The sequence below is a fragment of the Chelon labrosus genome, assembly GCF_963514085.1.
Source record: "Chelon labrosus genome assembly, chromosome: 7".
NCBI classification, from domain to species: Eukaryota; Metazoa; Chordata; class Actinopteri; order Mugiliformes; family Mugilidae; genus Chelon; species Chelon labrosus.
Genome location: NC_140343.1, coordinates 29,825,015 through 29,849,238, shown reverse-complemented (window position 1 = coordinate 29,849,238; position 24,224 = coordinate 29,825,015). Strand labels below are relative to the sequence as shown.

Sequence of the window (24,224 nt, the reverse complement as noted above, 5' to 3'; positions counted from 1 at the left end):
GCAATGCGGGCAATAGGGCCACTCTCCTTGTCAGTCCAACTAGCTTTATAATAATTCAGTTCATTTCACTTGAATTTTATTTATATAGCGTCAGTAACAATGCAAATTGTCTCAAGACTTTTTACAAAACCTGGCCTGAAACCCCCAGAGCAAGTCTGTAGGCAATGGTGGTAAGGAAAAACTCCCTTTTAACAGGAAGAAACCTTGAGCAGCTCATATGGAGGGACCATCTGCCTAAGGCCAGCCGGGTACAGACAGAAGAAAGAGAGAAGAGAACAGCAAAGAGAGAAGAGAAGAGAACAGCAAGATAAACATACATCTGTCATAGATACACATATCTGACTAAAGCGTACATGTGGATCTGATGATACAGATACAACATACAGCTGATGATGTTACATGACAGTTTGATAGTGAATATCAATAAAGCTGTTGATCTATTATGGATGAGTTAGCTAATATAATGATTAAATATAAGGATGATAATTGTTCATTCAGGTAGGAGTGGATAAGTGCCAGTCATGAGGACTGGGCAGGTTGATGAGACCAGGACCACACATGAGTAGTATGTAGCTCAACAGCAGGTCAGAAACACAGCTATTAACATGCTATACAGTAGTAGCACACAAATGCATGAGTCGCATTGCCCGTCAGTAACTTTAACCAGAGCTGTTTCTGTACTATGATGAACTCTAAAACCTGATTGAAACAGCAGTCAGACTCTTCAACACCAGCATTTCCTAGTTCTGCTGCTGCTGAGCTTCTTTTCAGGACCCACAAGAGCACAGTATATACAACCTGTCATTATCTCACGTCTTTCTAGTGCAATACTTGGTGCAACTCCTATTGGAGTCTGTTTTTATTCACGATATTCATGAATGTCAATACGTATAACCTCTTTACCACCTCAACCCTCAATTTACATAAGTTGGATTATTCAGCTGCTGGTTAGCCACTGAAAACCTGATGCAACATGTAAATATTTGTTGTGCCATAACATATTTACCTTTTATATGGTTTCTCTTGTCTGCCTTATTCTATTTTTTGTATCTTTTTTGTATGCACTGTAGTTCCCTGCCGCTGTAACACCCTAATTTCCCCACGGGGAACCTTGATGACCCAAAATGCATTGAAGAATACCTCAAAAAAAAAAGAAAAAAGAAAAAAAAGAATTAGCATATGAACAAACAAATGTACAAGAAATAGAGATGGAAATAAATATATAATAAATAAAGTCTTATCTTATCTATATATAATGAATAAAGTCCTATCTTATCTTAAACTCTTCAAACTATTCCTGTTTAAATAGTCACACAACTAACATTTAACAACAAGAACTGCAAGTCTAGTAATATTGTCAGTAGCACTGGACCTCCACAGGTGACTGTGCTCTTCCCTGTCCTATTCTCTTTGTGCACCTCAGACTTCAAACACAACTCGGAGCAATGCCACTTGCAGAAGTTCTCAGACAACATTGCAATTGTGGGGTGTATCAGGGATGAACAGGAGGAGGATACAAGAACCTGGAGAACACCTTTCTTTCATGAGGCAGAGCAAACTGCCTTCAACACAACCAAAACCAAGAAGCTGGTGACCCCACCTGCTGCCAGTAACCATCAACGAGGAGTGTGTAGAGGTGGTTCAGACCTATAAGTACCTGGGTCTACAGCTGGATCACAAACTGGACTGGTCAGCTAACATAGACTCAGTGTACAAGAAAGGTCAGAGCCGTCTCCATTTCCTCAAGAGGCTAAGGTCCTTCAACATCTGCCGGAAGAAGCATCGCCAGTGTCGCTTCTACACTGTGGTGTGCTGGGGAGGCAGCACTTAGAAGAAGGGTACCTTGCGGCTGGACAAACTTATACGAAGGGCTGGCTCTGTGGTAGGGCCAGAGCTGGAGTCCCTGACACGGTGGACGAGGAAAGAATGTGCAAAACTTTCAATCAATCTGACTTAATGTTTCACTCTTAACCAAAGTGGTGGCTTTGGTTCCAGGAAACACGACGCCACTAGTAAGACAGATCTGATTAATGCTGATGTGACAAGCTGAGACGTCATGAAATAGGTCTTTTTTATTTATGTCAATTTTATTTTCAACACAGATTTAATAAATAAAGCACATCTGATGGGGCTCACCATGCAAACATTACTTTCTACAACATAAAATATGTTTCTGAACCAGCTCACCATCTTTTTATTTCACAAGTGGCTTACTCAGCACATACATGATCATGACTCTGTGACTACCCATTACATTTACCTGTACAGAATATACGGCATGTACCCATATACACATATGAATGAATAATTAGGATTAGGATTAACAGTGTCCTAAATCCCTTTTAGACAGTTTTTTTCAAGATGGGAAAAATTATGTCTGCATGGGTGATGGACAGAGTAAGAATGGTGATGGTGGTGCTGAGAGAGTGGATGTGCGACAGGAGGGCTTGAAGGTAAGAAAAGATCGGGAGCATCAAGTGGGAACATCTGGCCCTGAACAGCAACTAGTTGGAGAATCAGCGAGTAAAAAGCACACATTTTCAGCTTAATCCCTGCCTGTATTTAATTACATTTTCTACCTAAGACAGAGTATGACAGTTTATAAGTCGTATAATTACCTGGCTGTTGTTCAACATGCAGCTGAAATGTAAATTACACAATGATGGAACATCACAAACATGAGACATTTTGTGCATTTGGCAGATATACAAACGTAATATTTGTCAAATAAACCCGATTAGAAGAAAAAAAGAAAGAAAACAAAAGTGTTGTCTCCAACATTGTGAGAGTTGATGATATTCTGTTAATTCTGTCAATGAGTGGTGGTTGTGTTGTTACAACAGGAAGCTTTGTGGGGGTGGGGGTGGGCCGAATATTGAACGGGGTAATTTTTATTCCTGCAATTTTTGAATAGATAGAGACATCTTATTTTAAGAGTACATGCTGAATGCAGTTACATCTTGGAGGGATAACTCAAGTGCTTTTGATCATAAGTACAACTAAAACAATCTTTTGAACTCTAAACTAATTTGCGACAATTTCTGTGTCTAACCAGGCAGGTAACTTGGCATGTTTTAGGAGTGCCAGGCGAGATAAAGGTATGAAATTCAAGGCTATTTAATCTCTCAGTACCAGTGCCAGTGGTGTTTTTGTATAGACTTGTACAATCACACATACGCAACAAAAAAAAAAAATAAAAAATAAAAAAAAAAAATAATTAAGAGGGAAATGAACATGTACACATTTCTCATTTATTGAAAACAAGCGGACAGCGCTGTGCAAGCTTCGTATTTTCCTTCTGATCCAACTGTGTTTCTGTGCTCAAATCGCCCTCTTGACTCCAAGAAAATTAACATGAGAAAAAGGAAAATTAAAGAGAAAGCCTGAAAACTGTTCCTCCATCTTATCTTTCTGTTCAGGTCCATCTCTCGATCAGTGGAAGCCAAGTCATGGGTGGTTAAATAAGGTGAGTGCTGTGCAGGGCCAAGGGGAGGTGGCATAGGGAGAAGTCATTTCACGACTGAGTTTTCTTTGTTCAGTGCATTTCTCTGCTTCTCTCCAAATCTTTCAACCGCTCTGTAAAGGATGGGAAGAAAACAAATAACAACAACAATTTATGCTTTAGTTTTTTATGCTGCACTACACAAGATAATTTCCATCTAGTTAATTGGTAAAATGTACTCGTCCGAGACAAATACCTGGTTCTCTTATTTCTCCTTGTGAAGAGCTTCTATGAAGGCTTCAAGTTTCTCCTGGATCTCACGGACTTTCTCTGCAGAAAAAAGAAAAAACGAGTTAGCAACAATTTTAACCATTTATTTAATGTTTAATTTAAATAAAATGATAAAATTCAATTGTTGCAGTTATGATGATTAGCTGCTTGTCTTTGTCTTTACAAACAGAAGAAACTGAGCTGAGTGTTGTCTGATCATTTTTCTAGTACTGAAGTCCACATTTCTATACTTAAATCATTGTGAACGAAAAAAATGTGAAGATGTCAGTTTGGCCTCTGAAATGAGTACTTTTTGTTATTATCTCAGACTTCATAGCTTAAACAATTAAACATTTAATTAAAGTAATCAGTATATATATCAATATTAAAGATCATTGGTTGCACCCAGAAAACTGAAGGCCTTTGCTTTGTTGGATCGTGGTGTGATTTCTTCTGATATTACATACAAACTCATCATAAATGGCAGATTCATTGATAACGGATGTAGTTGTTAGTTGAAGTCCTAAACTTCTGATTTCTTGCATAGAAACAAGTTTTTTTCAGTCTGAATCTTGACGTCCACTATATTTAGACATTTTGTGGTTAAGCAAAAAAGTAAAAGATGCAGTAAGTATGGAAGGAAGTGACAACAGGATGGATACTAGTATAAATAATTCAGCTCCTTAAACCTGTATTTCTGGAGGTGGAAATGTCCTCACATTTTCACCAAAGACCAGATCTGTTCCGTCTGACAGTGACAGCCAAACCTCAAGGCAGACCTCCATCACACATCTAATAATGAAGCCTTATGTACCCTTTCCCAGTTTAGCACGGACCACATCAAAGCTCTTACATTCCCTTTTTATAGTATGTACCTCCTGGGCACATTGTTAATGGACAGAACGAGACACCATAACAACATTTCACATGAAAGGGGGGTGGGGGGGTCTACTGTAAAAACATTCACTCACTTCTTTTCATGATTAAACTCCCATTGTCCAGAGACTGGATAAGAGGAGCAATCCTTCCACCTGACATGTAATGTCACACGAGATGAGCGAGCCATCTAAAGCAGCCTTAATCTCTGATTAAACAGTGGCTGAAGGAAGTCTGTAGTGCAAGCAGAGAAAAGGAAGCCACGGCTTGCAATGCCAGCTGTACCTCTAGGCCTGGCTGGCTCTCTAGCTTCCCTGTCACCCTCACTAATCTGTCTGGATCTCCCCCAAGCACAAACTCAAACACCAGCTCTGAAGAACAAACCAGCACTGCTCTATCTTGATCAATCAGCAACACGAGATCCATAGGCAAACTATTGTCATTTGTTTTCCTACGAGGAGGCCCACTGAAAACAGAGCTTTAAAAGACTTGTCCATTTTCAGGATGATAAATTATTGTGGCCTGGACCTCAGCGAAGCACAGTCCTAAGTGTCCATTTCAGGTCAGCACAAAGGTGATAACTGTGTGCGTGATTTGGAGTGAAACTAAATATCATACGCAGCCCCCCCTTTGATGGGAGCATGACTGCAGAGGTATCTTTTTCTTGATAGATGGAGGCCCACCCCACTTACACTCTGAAACACTGGCAAAGCTGAGAAGATCTGAATAACCCACCAAAAAATATAACACACACAGGTAGGCAGAAATGAAGGAGACTGACAAACAGCCAGAAAAGCTTTGCAGAGAAAGACACGCAGACGTAACCGCTCCAGTGTCTTGAAAACCAGCAAGAGCAGAAGTCATGCCACCTCCACCTCTTTTCACCTTCCTACACATTCACCACTGGCAGATGGCAGGAAAAAAAATCCCCAGCCTTTGATACTTTGTTAACACACTCAGGCAAACTGGCAGAGCGTTAGGGGAAGATTATAACACCTAATGGAGGCATTAAAGGGACCTGTCAAGGGGCATACTGACAAGTCACTGCAGCAGGTGTGGAGCAGAATGAAACATAACCCTGCGGTACGCCATTCCGACACTCAGCCCACCGCAGGGCACGGCTTTAAGGCAGCTAACAAGAGTTCAGCTACGTAGGCTGTGAGCCCTGACCACAGGATACCTGAACTCAATCCAAGCCAATCAGAGCAGGATTATCAACATCTGTCTGACCCGAAAAAAGACACACGGGAGGGTGGGGCGTGGGGGGGCTTGGTTGGTGTGAGGAAAGGAGGGAAATCTGACTGTCAGACAATCAAAAACACGGGAAATCCCCTGGCTCAAGCTTCAAAGCCTCCAACTAGGTTTAGATGTGGCTGATGATAAGGTGCCCAATGGAGCCTCAGCTTTTCAAATATAGGCTGCTTCGCTTTACACAGGTCAAATACACTGTCTGGCCAAAAACAAAAAAAGTTGCCACGGCATTGTTTTGATAAGCTTCTGCAATGATTTATTTCCATCCAGTGTTTCATTAATTTTCCACCAAGATCTTGTATTGATGATGGGAGAGTCTGACCACTGCACAAAGCCTTCTCCAGTACATCCCAAAGATTCTCAATGGGGTTAAGGTCTGGATTCTGTGCTGGCCAATCCATGTGTGAAAATGAAGTCTCATGCTCCCTGAACCACTCTTTAACAATTTGAGCCCCAGGAATTGACATTGTCATCTTGGAATATGCCCGTGCCATCAGGGAAGAAAAAATCCATTGATGGAATAACCTGGTCATTCAGTATACTCAGGTAGTCAGCTGACCTCATTCTTTGGACACATAATGTTGCTGAACCTAGACCTGAGCAACTGCAGCAACCCCAGATCATAGCACTGCCCCCACAGGCTTGTACAGTAGGCACTAGGCATGATGGGTGCATCACTTCATCTGCCTATCTTCTTACCCTGATGCCCCCATCACTCTGGAAAAGGGTAAATCTGGACTCATCAAACCACATGACCTTCTTCCATTGCTCCAGAGTCCAATCTTTATGCTCCCTACCAAATTGAAGCCTTTTTTTCCAGTTAGCCTCACTGATTAACCGTTTTCTTAAGGCTACACAGCTGTTCAGTCCCAATCCCTTGAGTTCCCTTCACATTGTACGTGTGGAAATGCTCTTACTGTCCCTATAAAACATAGCCCTGAGTTCTACTGTTGTTTTTCTTCCATTAGATTTCACCAAACGTATAAGTGATCGCCGATCACGATCAGGAATTTTTCAGGATTTCTTCCTGGAAGACAACGGTTCCCCACTATCCTTCCGGTTTTTAATAATGCGTTGGACAGTTCTTAACCTAATTTTAGTAGTTTCTGCAATCTGCAAAGATGTTTCATCTGCTGGTTGGATGCCAATTTGACCCTTCTCAACCATCCCATGGTGTTTTCCACGACCATGGGATGTGTCTCTCGACATGGTTGTTTAAAAATAAATAAATAAGAAGCTACTCATTACATCAGTAGGGGTTAAATAACAATAATCACCCATGCAATAATTATCCAATAGGAGGCTCATACCGATTTGTTTAGTTAAATCCAGGCGGCGACTGGTGGCAGGGTATTTAGGATCCTGCCAACTGCCGGGCAGAGGTGCTGAGCTCTGTTAGATCACTGAGGGCATCAGTTGTTTAGAGGTTAGATAAGAGGGCTGGAGTAAAGCAAAAGACACTGGTTTGATTTCCTAACTTGGCTGGGAAAGCTTACAATGGAAGGGTCAAAATCACCCTTCTTCAACACCTGCTGTTGAGGAAATTGAAAACCAATCAGGGTACGTTCACACGTAGCGTCTTTTTTTGACAAAAGAAGTTGTGCAGACCGTTTTTTTCACTTAAAAAAAAAATCTGCCAGCGTTTTTCCAAAAAGCAGCCGGAAGCGTCTTTTTTTGCCGGAAGCGTCTTTTGCGATTTAAAGCAACGTTACGTCGCGGATAAAGTGGATACAAAGTACAACGGATACAAAATGTCGCGGAAGAGAAAATTGGCGTTAGCTATTGCTTTGTTTGACGAGGAGGAAAACGTTTATCCTCCTAAACGTATATGGGTAGATGACATAATACGGGAAAGAGGGCAGTATGGTACATACCATCATTTAGTGCGTGACCTCCGTTTGAGTAGTGGTCGGTTTGTGGAGTATTTCAGACTATGGTATAATTTAGATGTCATGTCAAATAATTCGTTGCTTTCTGACACTAAAACGACGAGTCTCTCGACCGGCACTGTCTCCATTTTTTCTCGTTGTCATGGGTAACCACAGGTCTCATTAAAACGCTTGTGATTGGTCAGCTGTAAAAAAAGACAGCATGACGTATGGCGTTTTTCCGCTAGAAGTTGAACATTTCTCAACTTCGAGCTGCAGAAAAAAGACGGTTGCAGTCGCGTTTTAAAAGAAGCCGGCAACTTTTTTGAAAAAACGGTCTACTCCATAGGGTTATAATGTAAAACAGACGCCGGCAGCTGCAAAAAAGACGCTTAGTGTGAACGTACCCTCACTGGTCCAGCTTTATTTGAGCACAGTTCAAACCGATGGCTGTCCTGGGGAGCTCCTATCAATTCAAGTGAATTGTTATCCAGGTGTTATTTGTGCATAATAGGGGTGTACAGCTATAGATTACTAAACACTTTGCCCTAACAAGCTAAACATAATTGACTGTTCTGTATGTACGGCTGTATGCTTTCAGTGCAGCAGAGAAACAAAAGTGATGCAGAAACTGTAAACATGTAAAAATCTGTAAAATTATACATTGGCCAAAATTCTTACCTTCTAGTTTAAGCTTGATTAATACTTCTGCTTTTAATATACAACTGCGGGTATGACGCTTACTACACGTGCAGTGATGCAGACTGCAACAACTGTTTTGCTGGCTTTGGAGGAGATGTTGCTGGTTTTGGAGGAGCTGAATGAGGAGCCGTATTCAAGGGGACTGTTGTGAATGCATTCTCTGTGATGACGTGAAACTTGAGGTGTAACACATCGCTTAACTTCGAAACTTTAACTTCGAAAGTTTGAGGTGCTCAACTTTGAACGTTTGAAGCACTAGCACCCAACCAGCTCTGGTAGCTAATTAGCCATCTGCTAACACACTGCTCTATGGAGGTTCTGAAGCAGCTGATTCCAGTGCAGTCACTGCTCTATACCCGTCTGTGGATTAAAAATAATGCCACCAAAGGGAAAATTGGAGGTTAAACCAGATGACGAATACCTCTCTCGCTCAGGTAACGAAGTTGTTATCACAACAAAAAGACATGGTCACAGCACTTATGCAACAACAGCAGGATAACTTCAAAAGCTTTGTCAAAATCATGGACTCCACTAACTCAAGACTAGAAGCCATGACAAACTAATTGTTCATCCATGCACCTGCACCAGCACACCAAAACAATGAAGTCATACATCCACCAACAGGTATGAGGAGACATCAACTCGCACATGTCCATTAATACAGCCACACTCATCCCGCAGCAAATCATTTTACAAAGGTTTGATGAACTTGATCACCTGGAGTTAAATACTTTTCAATACACAGAACACCAGCTGCATGACACTGAAATGAACACTGACCCAGAGAAAAAATTCATTAAATACAGATCAACAGAAGCAGAACAAAAGTACAAGAAATACAAGAACAAATTAACCAACATCATGAGAATTTGTAAGAAGGAATATTATAACAGTTTACTAGATAGGAATAAGAACAACATTAAGCAACTATGGAATATATTAAATAGCATTATTATAAATGGCTCAAGTCAGTGTAACTACCCGAAACAGTTCATTGATAGTGATAAAGAGATCAATAATATGGAAGATGTAGTAAACAAATTAATATATATATATATTTTTTTTTTGTGCATGTTGACCCTAACCTAGTTAAACATATTTTTAAGCTCCAGTAACAGCGACCAACTTAACTGAAACTCTTATTGACATAATTCAATGTATATCAAACCGGTTGAGGGGAAAGAAATTATAGACATTAAGAAATGTAAAAACAAATTATCCACTGATCATAATGATATTGATGCCAAATTAATCAAAACGGTAATAAATGTGATATCCAAATGTAAACTACATTTTCAATCTGTCTTTCCAGACTAGCCAATCCCAATAGCATGAAAATAACAAAAGTCATACCGTTGTACAAAACTGGAGATAAACACAACTTCACAAACTACAAACTGATTTCTCTTCTCCCACAATTCTCAAAAGTCCTAGAAAAAGTATTTAATAACAGCTTAGATGATTTCATAGACAAATACAAACTGCACTCTGACAGCCAGTACAGATTCAGGTCTAACTGGTCAACCTCTGTTGCTCTGGCAGAACTCAATGAGGAAATCTCAAATGTCATAGATAACAAGAAATATGCAGTAGGAGTGTCCATATATAGATCCTCAAAAAAGCATTTGACACCATAAACCATGAAATCTTAATCAATAAACTGGAACACTATGGAATCAGGGGAGCAGCATCTGAGTGGGTCAGAAGTTTTTTAAAAAACAGAAAACATGTTTATGAAGTTGGGAGATTCCTGTCTGTGGAGTTCCTCAAGCATCAGTGCTTGGCCCAAAACTATTCATCCTATACATTAATGATATGCAATACATCACAACTACTGCAATTTACAGCAGCTTTTGGACAAAAGCACATCAGAACTTGGCAAAATAAAAATTTGGTTTGACATCAATAAGCTCTCACTCAACTTGAGCGAAACAAAATTCATGGTATTTTGTAACAATAGACTTAAAAATCAAGCATGGGTGCACATAGAGGGTGTTAACATAGAACGGGTTCATGAAACTAAATTTCTAGGGCTAACGATAGACGCCAAAGGCTCATATTTATACTGTCAAAAAGTATTTTTGTCATATCCACACAGCAAAGCACTTTTTGAATTACAGGTCACTACATATCACATTCTGTTCACTAATATTACCATATTTAATCTACCGCATAGAGGTTTGGGGTAACACCTGTTCTTTACAGCCATTGTTTATGCTACAGAAAAGAGCCATCAGAACAATTCCCAACGCCACTTTTCGAACACACCAATCCCTTATTCATAAAATCCTAACAACTTTTCAATTAAACTTTTCAATTTTATTTATATAGCGTCAATAACAATACAAATCGTCTCAAGGCGCTTTACAACATCCGGTCTGAAACCTGGCCGGAAACCCCCAGAGCAAGCCTGAAGGTGACGGTGGCAAGGAAAAACTCTCTTTTAACAGGAAGAAACCTTGAACAGAACCCAGCTCATATGGAGGGACCCATCTGCCTAAGGCCAGCCGGATACAGACAGAAACTTAAGCTTCATGACATTGTGCAACTTCAATCTGCAGTATTCATGTACAAAGCAAGAAACAACCTATTGTCATACAACATACAGAAAATGTATCAGGAAAGAGAGGGACGGAACAACTTAAGGGGAAAATGAAACTTTAAAACTCAAAGAATTTGCACAACAAAGAAAAGGTTCTCTATATCAGTTACTGGGGTAAAACTCTGGAACAGTCTTAATACAGATCTTAAACAATGTCCAAGCATGAATAACTTCAAATACGAGTATAAACAGTTTATTTTCACTAATACATCAAGGAAGAGACTTAACATTCACCAGTCATCTGTTTTTTTGGAATTCCATAACTGTTGTTGTTGTGGTTATTATTGCTGCTGCTGTTACTCTTCTCTTTGTAGATGTCATTAGCCTTATCACTTTTGACATTCAGTCAGTTAGCAAGGGGGTAGGACCATATAAGTGTTTACTTCTTCCTACTCCCTTTTTGAGCATGTAGATCAACTTGCAAAAACTTGCCTGTGGAACCATTTGTTTTTTATTTTTTTTAATTGTCTATTTTGTAGATTTGATTTGATTTTCTTTATTTTCACTAACATGGTCAAAATAAAAATTATCAAATCAATTCAAATCGTAATGGGTCCAGAAAGTGTTTCCTTGTCCATATCTCTTATCAAACAGACAAGCACAGAAAACCCACCCTATGTCTGTCTCACTCAGTTTAGTTGTCATACACACCATATCCTCTGACATCCTCTCTCTTTTCTGCATTGCCACCGAGAAAAACATGTACAAGTATTAATGCTCACAACAGTAAAGCCTATGACGTACCATAAGATCAGCACCCATTTTATGTGACTGTATAAAAAGATTAGTTGAAAAATGAATAAAAATCACATTGTCTGCATTGCTTGAAAGGCTAAGACTACTAGCATCCAATAGCTGACAAGTTATATCACTTTCAAAAAGTTCTGGGTGGAAAGTTCAAATGGCCCCAAAACAAGAAAGCATTATACAAAAGCATCTAGAACTGAAGAAGCTACATGAATGAGTGGTGAAGGTCAAGTCAAGTTTCAAGAAAGTCTACAAGTCCAGTTGCCCTTGCTTTAGCATTTTTAGGATATACCATGATGGTTAACCGGGAAACTTCAGACATACGCCAAACCAACTGTTCTGTATATAACTACAAATATGTATGAGCTCCTTTTGTACCTGGTCTAACAGAGCATAACTGTGAGCCATTTGTGTAGTATTATTTCAGTGAATACATTTAAGTATATATCAGCTGTAATAAGCTTGTTTGAGTAATTAAGAGTTTCAGATGTGTAGAAGACAAGAAAATATAATGGTAGGATAGGTTTAAAGTACCAGCCATTATCCCTGATAAAAATTCCACTTTAGCTTTCACCTGTGCCTAATTACATGTACATTAAATACCCATCATGACATTTTGTATATAGATCAGAACACAAAAACAACCCATCAACTATTCCGTTACAGCGAGATGCTTAATGACTTTAAAATGAGCCCTCAGCAGCTTTCAGGGGCCCAGGAGGCCATGGGTGAATGTGAACCACATATTTCAGAAATGCCAATATTCTGTGGATAAAAACTGTGAGAAACAGATATTTAGTTCACCCAGCACCATCTGTTTGCTACCAAAAGACAGCAGTAAGAGGAAGAAAAGGCCACAACTAAGCTTTCTTTTCTCTGTCCTGTGGAAATGCTACAAAAAACAGTGGACAGAGTCACCATTGCTTGTTCCTCAGTGAGCAGTGGGAATAGCGACCTAAAACTCCATTTAGGCTCCTGTTTACCAAAGAGATGAGCCCCAAAACACAGTCATTCAACCGCTCACCCCTTTATCTGGTCATGAATATTCCCATAATCCTCTGGCCTCTCTCCCAGAGGCCCCTTCTTTAAGATGCTTGGTGGTGTGTAAGTTGCCAAGGGTGGAGAGACCCTGGCAGACTGAAGAAAGAGAGGGGAGCCTTTTCCCCAAATCCTCTCTTTCAAGGCCTTCTCTCGGCTGATCTCCACATGAAATGATATCTCATTCACTCGCACTCTGTAGAGTCCCCTAAGCCTGCTATGGCCGAAGCACTGGTAGAAGGAGGACTGAGCCAGAAAGCCTTTAATTGACCTGTAATTAGACTGTGTGGCCCTGCTGGACAAGTAGCCAACACAGAAGAGAGAGAGAACAGAGGAGAGAAAACATGAGAGGGAAAATACGGGGAGACCTGCACCACAAAAAAAAAAAAAATAAATCTCCTTCCTCAGGGAGATGGCCACTCTTCTTCACCGGATGTGAAAGGGAGGGAACCGTAAAGAGAGGGTGGCTGTTATGTAGAAGTGGCAACAGGAAGATTTCAAAGCATGAAGTTTGGTGCCAAGGTTGAAGCTTCTTTAACATGCTGCTCTGAAATGTACTACCAACAAGAGAGCAGCAGTTCACAGCATGGTCACTGGAGAGCCTGTGGTGAGGGGCTTGGTTCCTGTCCAAAGGGGTGATCATTCATAGAGAAACTTTTTATATCGCACAACTGCCAAGGTCAAAGTGTAGGTGGGGACAGTAAACGTTTAAATGCTTTGCTGTTTCCTTCTGTGAAAGCTGATCTCTTAATGTAACAAGCAGAAAATTCTTTTTCCTCTGCATGCTGCTTGATTTGTCACCAAATCTGAATTGTCACGCTATAAAAACTAGCCCACTAGGGAGACATGGACGCAGGGAGAGCAGGAATGTCGACGGCCCAAACGCCATGTCAGTGACAGACCAATGAATCAACGCTTGAACTCAGGACTCTTATTTAGAAAACAGATACCGTGGAGAGAGCAGCTTAACCTGGGGATAGTGATACTTAGGTCTAAATGGGTCAAAGCTTGAAAGCCTAAGGTAAGCCAGGGGGCAGACTAAACAAAATAGCAAAATGCAGAGAAAGAAGCCTGTGAAAACAGCCAGGTGATAGCTGTGCCATGTGATGCAGGTTTTATTGTCAAGCATTGGTTGTGCATTTGAAGGGTAGGATATCAAGATTTTAGTGCAGGAGGTTGTAAAGATGAGGACAGTGGTGACAAAATTTGGAAGACACAGCTCTCAGTCAGATGGGTTTAACTGAAACATGCAACAGAAAAGAAACACAGACTACCTGGAACTGATCATCCAAAAATGTCAGTGAACAGTCACCATCACTTCCCATTCTTTAAAACATAATGACAGTAAGTCTTCTCATGCTTTGTGTAAATCACAACAAGTCAGAGGCCTGACTCACCTTTTGCACTCAGATGAATAACTGTACTGAGACTAAGTGGCAATCAATCTTGAGAGGCCTCTTGGGCTTGAGGATGTGGGGCTGACAAGTCTGGTTTAAACTGAGATGTTGTCATAGTCCCTCAGAAAAACTTCGCTCTACTGAATCAGCCACAGGTGTGTGGAAAAGGTCAACTGTTGATGGAACTTCACAGTAAGGACATGCCAGTAAACATTACTACAGGACTACCTGTTGATAACTCCACTTAGCTCAGTTTGTTCTCAATATGGCAAAAACCTCAAACAAGACAATCAAACATGGAGGAAAGAGAGAAAAGACAGGCCCCTCAACCTGCCCTAAGGCGAATGCGTGTTCCAAGCTGCTTGGGACACCACACATCTTTATATACATATGAGACTGAGAAGGCAGCAAATGCACCTGGAATTCCTTTGAGTCACTAGAAAAGGCACATACAAGCCCACACAGGCTGAACTTACTGGACAGCTGGTGCAATATTTCCTCAAAAGGTGACATAGGATCGGATGAATATTACTACATTTCAGTATTATATTTTTCTTTACATCCAACACTCACAAATGCAACTGGTGTGTGTGTGTGTGTGTGTGTGTGTGTGTTCTCAAAGAGAGAGAGAGAGAGAGAGAGAGAGAGAGAGAGAGAGAGAGAGAGAGAGAGAGAGAGAGAGAGAGAGAGAGAGAGAGAGAGAGAGAGAGAGAGAGAGAGAGAGAGAGATGTTTTTCCCATTACCTCATTTTAACCAGCACCTGATATTTGTGTGAGCCCATGACAGGACGTTCAGTGGGAATTGGCCCCTGGTGGTCAAACTGTGCTGGAAACGTGAACAGAAGCTTTCCCATCCCATCACTCCACATCTTTGTCTTTCCTATTTTCCCACACTTAACACTCTGTATGTGCCTGAAGAGGATGAAAGATGGCCTCCCAATCTCCTTCTAAGTTTTATTTCTTTAACACCACTTCCATCATCACCTCTTGATTGGTTGGAATCTAAAACACACAACACACACATTAAATGATTGCTGTTGTGTTTAAATGAATGTTTAAGCCCCACAGATCTATTACTGTACAGTTCAAACTGAGCTAATATACTGAGTTTAAACTAAGCCTGTTTCAACAACTGATAGTGCCTAATGATCAACAGCTGTACTATCAAGATCTTGTCAATCAAAGGCTGGATAGTTGCCTATTTGTGTACAATACCTGTGCAAAAGGAAGGCATTCCTGGTTTTTGACGTGAGTGGAAGGATGGATGTACAGGGAGGGAGTGAGAAGTCAAGGAGGAATAAAAGGAAAGAGACGGATGATGGGAATATGGAAAGAGGAGCAGGTCATGATTTCTGTAAATGGTGGCAACTAGCTGGTTGGAAGTTTGACAGAGAGAGGAGAAGGAACAAGTGGAATTAAGCAAAGGTGAAGGACAGACTCATGAATTATGAGTCCAAAAATATAAAGCTCAGTATCACAAAAAGAAGGTATAAAGAAGCAGCTGACAAAAGGTCAAGAGGGAGTAAATGCAGAATACGGTAAATTCTTAAAAGAACCTGCATGATATGTATACGGACAGCATCAAAACAAAAGCAAAAGGAAATCATTAATACTAGAGGAAGGAAGCCTTCTGCAGTAACCCAAACATGATGACAAAATGTCGTTCATGCTCTGTTAATTATCTTCTTCACTAAAAAGTTGACACAGTACAAAAAGAGTCGTCATAATATAAAATATTTACAACATTTACTGATACTTTGGGATATCCAGCAGTAAGTAAGAAAGCAGTAAGTCCATTCATTCGCTTTCCCACAACAAAATGCGATGAAATGCAGAAAGAACTGCCTTTTATTTGCCAGTGTTATGACAACTCAGGACCTACTGTTAGTGTACCTGACACTCCCAAGAAGAAAACATATCATTTGGCAGCAACACTGCAACCTGCGGTTTCCTCCTCTGTGGGAAAAAATAAACTTATATTGTAACATGACGAAGCTTTTCAGTTTACAGAACCACACCGGTAACCTAAGTGTAGGTTTAGTTAAGAGACAATGTAGATTACGGAAGAAAGAGTGGTGATGACAAGGTTACAGACAAAAGCAACAAAGGTGGAAAATAAGAGGGAGGTAAAGAAAAAGAGCATAAGTAGCTAGTTGAAGAAAATGACGAGTTAGACAGATTCTATGATGTTTTGTTTGTACAGTCTATTTCAAAGATTTATTCAAGACAACGAAGATTGTCAAGAGAGTAACAAAACTAATGCCTACTCAAGATATGCCCTTAAAGCCACAAAGAAATTGTGAACTAGCTGAAGGGTGTGCACGAGCAATAGCATACCGACTCTCTCTGCTACTTTCTCATCATGCACACGACACTTTAAGAAGATACGTCATCCCTTACAGCAAAGGAGAACAGAGATCACTTCTCATTGAGCCCTCACTAATCACTGTGGAGGAAGCCGCTCAAAGGAGGACGAGGGGGAGGAGATGAAAGGAAACAAAGTGAGCGTGAGGCTGAGAGGGCATTCCGGTGAGCAAGCCCAGACAACCAGAGCCTTTATTGTATTCTGCTTCCACGCGAGAAAAAGGAGAAAGTGACTGCATGTGCGAACGTGCAAACACTTCACACATTATCACCGTTTTCAGAGCACCTTCTGTTGACACTTTTCATTCCTTAACCCTCAAATAACCTCCCCACACAAAAGATGAGATCCATAATTTTCCCCACATTGTTGCATTCATGAGTGCCAACAAGCCTCCAGTAAAGACGATGAACTAATTGTAAAAGGTTGTGCGGCAGCCAGGTGTTCATCTGGATCTTTCCAGCAACCTAAGTGTGATACGAATGTTCTTGTTTTTGGTGTCCAAAAATACACATAAGAATGATCAACTTTAAGTTTATGAGAATCAAGCCTTGTCAACAGGGACCCAAACTAAAAAAGAAACTGATAAAAATAAAAGAGAAAATAGTCTAAATATACTGACAAACACATCTCTGAGTGGTGGAAACTAATTGTATTGTGCACTCAGTTAAACATTCAGAAACAGTCACTGTGAGTCGCACTTGTTAACCTTTAAGGTAAATATATACTGTATATTCCAATAAGACATGAGACATAAGACATAGACATCCATGTTATATGTGACCAGAATTAGAGAATATAAATATCTTGGCAATGGGTTCTACAAACAAATATTGTATTGACAGACTGATTTATAAAAGATAGCTTTTGTGAAATCATGGGAATAAGAGGTTTATTTTTCTGAACACGCAACTAGACCTTTGAAGAAATCAAGATATACTGTAATGTATATACTCCATTATGGTCTTCCCCTGATTGAGGTTTAAAGTCAGTCCTGTCCTTGGGAGGACTTATATGAGTTTTTGAGATTGGGTGATCGCTAAGGACTGTATTATATCAATGAGGATGCTCACAAACAGTACAAATGTGTATTTGTGTGTGTGTATTCAGGTGCTGTTGCCAGTGCACTGACTGTACAACTGGAAACTGATACCTCCCGACATGAACTCCGTGTCATGTCACAGAGGAAGAGGAGGAGTGAAGGTAGAAAAAAAAGAACTGTTCCGGCTGCCATTATTTACACAGCATTTTGCAAACACTGTACGCAAAGCGAAAGGCTTATTTGCTGACACATCAAAAAAGTGCTGTGCTGATTTTTGTTGATGAGTGTAAAGTGTAACAATATTATCGATGATAATCAACACTTCATAAAACGGCAGTGTTTCTGGAAACACTCTGGTATACTGCACTTTCTCAAACCAAGTACCACAGTACTTTTTCCAGTACAACACACACACACACAAAGCACAGTTTCTATGAGGGCCAATGAAGCAGCCAAGCGACAGCCCAGTGGTCTCCTAAGAGGCCTGTGCTTGCACATTAGGCCTGGGCTTAGCTCCAGAGACGGCACTGTGCCATACAGCTGGTCTGGCACACGCTGACAAACACACACAGCGCCTTGAAGTGTACACTGTACTATTCATTAACGGTGCTTTCACGCACTCACTGACGCACGCACCTGACCTGTATTTGTAACCTGAGCAATGCGGGGCCTGAATGCGTGTAGGGGCAAATAGGGCTTAACAGCTGACTGCCCCTGAGAGAACATTTCTGCCTTTGTTAAGTGTGTTTATCCTTTCTCCTGTCTACCATCCTCTTTTCCCTCCTCTCTTCCCTTCTCTACTTCTAGGAGAGGTTGTCAGGTGAAGGTGGGCTCTCCTCTCAGAATTCTCATTCTTTTTCTTTCCTTCTGTCAAGGGAAAGAACGGGAGGACAGGATCAGTTAAACAGAAGCTATTTGGATCAAGTAGCCTGTGGAATTAGTTTGGTGACCTGTGGTTCAGGCCACAGTGTGGGCCTGAGGCAACATGACCTGCTGTCTTAAAAAGGTCTGAAGAACGAAGTGGGAGCACCATCTCTAAAGAAAGATGATTTCATAATGCATTGAGTAAAATCTGTTTTTCTGTAGAGTCCTGCACGACTACAAAGATGTAGTCGTTATTTCAATAATTGCACTTTTATTTTCAATAAAAATAACTGTGGTGAAAGGTTGGTGTGACTGAAAGACTACTAAAGACTACTAAAGACTGCTAATAGCTGAAATGTCCTTCTTCAAAAGACAGAATTCACTGAATGCAGTAATTATTGTATTCTCCCCCACCCTTATCTGGAGTCAGGCCACAGTGGTTAAGCATGGAATTCCGATACCTCACTGGGAAGGCTAATCAAGAATCACTAAAGCTAAAACCTGCACCAACACTCTAAAATCTAGTTAAGGAGCGCCACAAATCTGACCCTTTTTCACAGAAAACTGCCAGTGCGAACTTTATGGTTGAAATAAAACCAGCTAAGCTGTTGAAATAACCAGCTGAAATAAGCTCGCTCAGTTCGTGCTTCAAGGCATGTCACCAAGTCTGCCCATCAGCCATGAAGTTCAATCTAGACTGATGGATCCACATACCCACGCCCACATACTTGGGTCTGGGCTGCATTACACAGAAAGCCCCGTGTCAAGACAGCTAATGAGCCAGATCCTCTACTCACCCACTAACTCAACCTGACAGACTGACAAAGCTAAAAGAGTTGCAGACACATTTTCTTGGTCGAAAAGAAAAATCTGACATCACCATAAAATTCCAGCTAATTTGCATTTGGGCATGCTGAGTGGTATATTTCAAGAATATGGCAATATTGCAATTAAGAGGGATAAAATTAGTCATTATAACTGTCATCTGAATTTTTGTGGGCCATTCTATGAAATTACAGTAGAATCGTGAGTACAGGGAGGAAGAAGAACTGAAAAGACTCACGGCATTAGATGCTTTTAACATTTAAAACATTTAATTTTAACAACTGTTACACATTATAAAATGTGTAAACCCCAACTCCTGGCTGCTTTTAGTGGTGCGGATACAAACCCCGAAGCTTACTCTGTGGCACAAATAATAAAATTGATACAAATAAACAAATAGAAAAACTGAGTCTGCAAAGTTACTAGGTTCCCGTGCTTGGACCCTGTGAGCCCATGAGAGTAAAAATTCACAGGTGTGGTTCTACTGGGATTTGCAGGATCCCGTGACAGATTCCAACCACATTCCCACATCTATTAGTGAGGGGAGTCTTTGTATGTGGGAAGTGGGAAAGTCAAGCCTGTTAAGAAAAGTTTGGGATTGACTTGCATATAGAATTTGCAAGGCCAGGCAGGTCTGGGCATTCCTGACAGTGTAAGGAATGGAGAGAGGACTCTGTGTTCGCTCCTCTCCTCTGGGATAGTGCCACAGGAAACTGCATAGGAAATGAAAACAGTACGGCCAATTTGGAATCACCTAATGAGCATGTCTTTGGACGGTGGGAGGAAGCCAGAGTACCCGGAGAGAACCCACGCAGACACAGGGAGAACCCACACAGACACAGGGAGAACATACATCACATTACAGACAGATGATTTCGAATTATTTAAAGCAACATAAAAACCTTTCTGACAAGTATGATGTGAACTAGTCTAGGGCTGTCCCTGATATTCCCACCCAGTATCTCTGTTTAAGAGAATGCCATGATCAATCGTATCAAAGGCAGAGCTCAGGTCTAGGAGTACCAGGATTGAGCTCAAGCCATTGTTAGCTGTCATTTAAAGATCATTTGTGACCATAAGCAAAGCAGTCTCTGTCCTGTGGTGCTTCCTGAAACCAGACTGAAATTTTTCAAATGCTGAGTTAGTTTCAAGCACACATACGGACTGCTTGGACACATTTTTTTCTAGATTTTTTCATTAAATGAAAGGCAGCTTGCTAATGGGTCTATAGTTTTGAGGTTGCAAGGGATCCAGCCCTGTTTTTTTTTTTTTTTTTCTTTTTTTAAGAAATGGGTTCACACACAGTTCATTTTTTTTTTTTACTTTATATAAAAACGTTGGGGTTATCACATCAAGAAGGCTGGATGTCACTCTCATATGTGATACCGTTTCTAAAAGTTCAACAGTCGTGATGGGGTAAAACTCGTTAAAAGTGAATGCTGGGGATGTTGGATCCCTATAGAGTACATAGAGCTTGGATCGATAAACCTTTGTATGGAATTCAGTAAAATAAGATAAAAACATATCAACCGTTTCAAATAAAACATGTCACGATGGGGTGAGATTAAATTAGAGAAGTAAAATGATCTTTTATGATATTAAATTGAATATTTAAATGAACAATCAGACAAGATTTCTTCCACCTGGGTTTTTCTGCATTCTCTTATGTGATTGCGGATTTGTTCAGTTATCCAGGGCGTTGTTGTGTATATGTGTTGTGTGTTAATATAGCAGAATACTCTTAAAGGCTATAATATTTAATTGCATGGGGGCTGAGAAACATTAATTAATTAGACCCTGAATATAAAATATATAACATAAAAGCCAAGAATATCAAGCAGCAGAGAAAAGACAGCAGAATAAAATTACTACGGAGAAGGGGAGTCACCACAAAATGAATCACAATATAGAAATGTAGATAGATATTTGTAAGATAAAAAATAAATAAATAAATAAATTTACATTCATTCAAAAATGTGTTTTGGTCATTGGTAATTATTTTGGATATTTCACCTTCACAGGATGATTTACTGTATTGTTGAGTCTGAAACTAAAAGTTTTAAAATTTTACTGTGAAAAGTAGAAAGTTTCTCTGATCTCAGATAAAATCTGATTTGCGTAATTGGATCCAAAAGGCAACTTAATCAAGTGCGATATGGTAACATGACGCGCACATTTAACATAAACTGAGAAATACTTCTTGGTGTAAATGAGTGAATCGTGGTATGCAAGTGCAAATTCTACCTTGGGGTTAGGTACTTTGTGTGTAAATTATGCTTGTCAGGGTGAGCTTCTTTGAAAACATAAGTTATTATTATGAGTGTAGTATACAGATTTCTGAAATGGCATCAAACCTTGTATGCCACTTTGTGAACTTGGCTTAGCAAGCAGAGCTTTGGTGAATGAGACCAAAACTGGAGACACCTCATTATACCAACTTTTAATTAGAATCCGTAAAAAAGCAGACCGGTAAACATTAGAAGCTTTATAGGACCCTATACAAACAGTACAAACTGTCTCCTGTTAAAAACTAGAGGAATTCCTGTACTAATGCTGAATCTATTTTGCTATAAGTTCACATTCACAGTTAAGCAACAGCACAAGTTCACACAGGTCTTCCAGAGATCATGGGGTGGGGGGCTCTCCAGTGTTTCTACTTTGAATCCTACTTTAAATCCTACCATTAGTGAAAACTTAGCCAAAAAAATTGTATGACAACAACTATTATCTGAGGGTACTGCTCAGCAGCCTGTGCGGCTAAATCCTTTCATTGCGGGTAAATCAAAAAAAGATGGAAACACCAGACAATATGTACACAGGTCTGGACATGACTAATACTCAACAACTAGAGCGGTAGTTTGTGGCATGCGCGTCTCTCTGAACAAAGTAAGGCCAAAAGCAAAGAAATCCTTTCCATCCATCTCTGGTTACCATTAACTCCAGGCTCAAACTGAGACCAGAGCAAAGTTGGTGCTCTGACTCATAGGCATCACGCCACATCCCACACATGCACACAACAAATGAGGAGCACAGAAACATTCATTTGTAAAACCATGTGTTTTGAGTCTGGTTCGTGACCTCTGCAAACAAGGATTTTCCAGCCTATGACTCACAAGCTTAAAAAGTGATCAACACTAATGTAACTTAAATATAACTTTTGCACAAACGTTTTTTGAAAGTAGGTGTCAAAACTTTGTTATTGAAAGTTTTTAAAACATTGGCGGGAACACCTAAGAGTTTTTTGGCATTTTTCTAATTGAAGTCATTAAACACATTTTACGAATTTCAGATAAATGCCCTGTGGTAAAATCAAGGAGTGGTGTCATTCATTCATTCATTCATTCATTCATCTTCTGTAACCGCTTGTCCTGTGAAGGGCCACGGGCCGCTGGAGCCTATCCCAGCTGTCATCGGGCGGGAGGCGGGGTACACCCTGGACAGGCTGCCAGTCTATCGCAGGGCTAACACAGAGAGACGGACAACCATTCACACTCACATGCACAGCTATGGCCACTTTAGAATTACCAATGAACCTAACCAGCATGTCTTTGGACGGTGGGAGGAAGCCGGAGTACCCAAAGAGATCAGTGCTAACAACCACGCCACTGTGCTGGAGTGGTGTCATAATAACATGAATTATTACTGCACAAAAAACAATTGAAACGCCCTGACATGTGTAAGTATGTAAGATGGGGGGTTCGAAAGAAAGAAAGAAGCACAAATCTCGGGTTGTCTTTTAGGATATAGGCAATCTTTAAATTGTGTTGTATCTAATCAGCAGAGTTAACAGAGAGCATCACTGCCTTCTATCCCATGTGCCAATTAAAGCCTCCCAAAATATTGCAGATCACAATATGTCATCATTCTAATCTCAAGAAATTAAGCTTTCCAAAAATGTATACAATGTGTTGCACATAGACAAGGGTCTGACTTAATCCCTGTTTAGTCATGAAAATATCGGACAAAGACGTTGGATCGGCAACAGGATAAAGGAGCTAATTTAATTTTGAAATCTTATAAGATAAATATAAGTTACAGACATATAGTCATATTGTGACTTATATACGAACTACCATGTGAGTGTAACGAACAAAGTGAATCCCCTCTTCCAAACTAAACTTGGAATCAAAAGCAGACGAACTGAAATAATCTTATGGCAAATTAGTCGATATGAATTCCTATGGCACCAATGCCACCTTCTGACGGTTTTGAGAATTCCCTTAATGTGACCATGTTTGAACGTGTGGATTACATGTCGTGCTGCTCTCGCAGTTTGTATTCAAATCACCTGAATGATCCCGAAAAAAAACAATGGTGGCAATATGCATCCTTGTTAAATTTTTAGCAGTTGAGTGTTTTCTGCTGTGCAAATGTTTGTGTGTCTTACTGAGATCCTCAGCCAGCTGGACTCTGCGGCCAGTGATGAGCTGGGTCTTCTTCTCCATGTCTTCTCCGAAGTCATCCAGCACCTCCTTCACATTTTTCTCCAACCGGCGCACTGAGAAGACAAATTAAACAACACAGATTATCAATTTTTCCTTTTGATGCTCTGTTTAACTTATATGATAAAGATATTTTAAGATCACTAAAATAGACAAGAGAAGAACCGTTTGTTTTCACAATGGGCATGAAAAGCATAAAGCACATGGTTGTAAGATCAATTTCAATATTGAACATTTATTGATCATCTGGATAACTGTTAACGGAGCCTGGGTAAATTCTATCACAAAGCGTCAGCCTGTTGTAAAGGTCAAACAGCTGTCCCAGTGAACCATATCTGAACCACTTAACCATCTAGTTTTGTTTGGCTGCTCATTGTGTTTATCAATATGTGCACTGAACTTCCATCTTTATGACTGAAAGTGCCATTAAATAGTTAGACCATTTCGAAAAGCCTAAAGAAAAGCAAACCACAGCTGCTTTTATGTAAACAGTGAA

At 40.2% G+C, this 24,224-nt stretch overlaps 1 protein-coding gene across 4 annotated transcripts in view; it reads right to left on the bottom strand.

Moving 5' to 3' along the window:
* Positions 1–2,075: 2,075 nt before the first annotated feature.
* opa1 (OPA1 mitochondrial dynamin like GTPase) overlaps positions 2,076–24,224 on the bottom strand; it is a 38,810-nt gene continuing 16,661 nt past the window's right edge. For all 4 annotated transcript variants that reach the window (XM_084547772.1, XM_084547774.1, XM_084547773.1 and 1 more), the window contains 3 exons: positions 23,674–23,784; positions 3,699–3,772; positions 2,076–3,576 (listed from right to left, as the gene is read on the bottom strand). In XM_084547772.1, the coding sequence (XP_084403898.1) occupies positions 3,708–3,772; positions 23,674–23,784 (176 nt within the window). In that variant the 3' untranslated portion in view covers positions 2,076–3,576; positions 3,699–3,707. The remainder of the gene's footprint in view (positions 3,577–3,698; positions 3,773–23,673; positions 23,785–24,224) is intronic.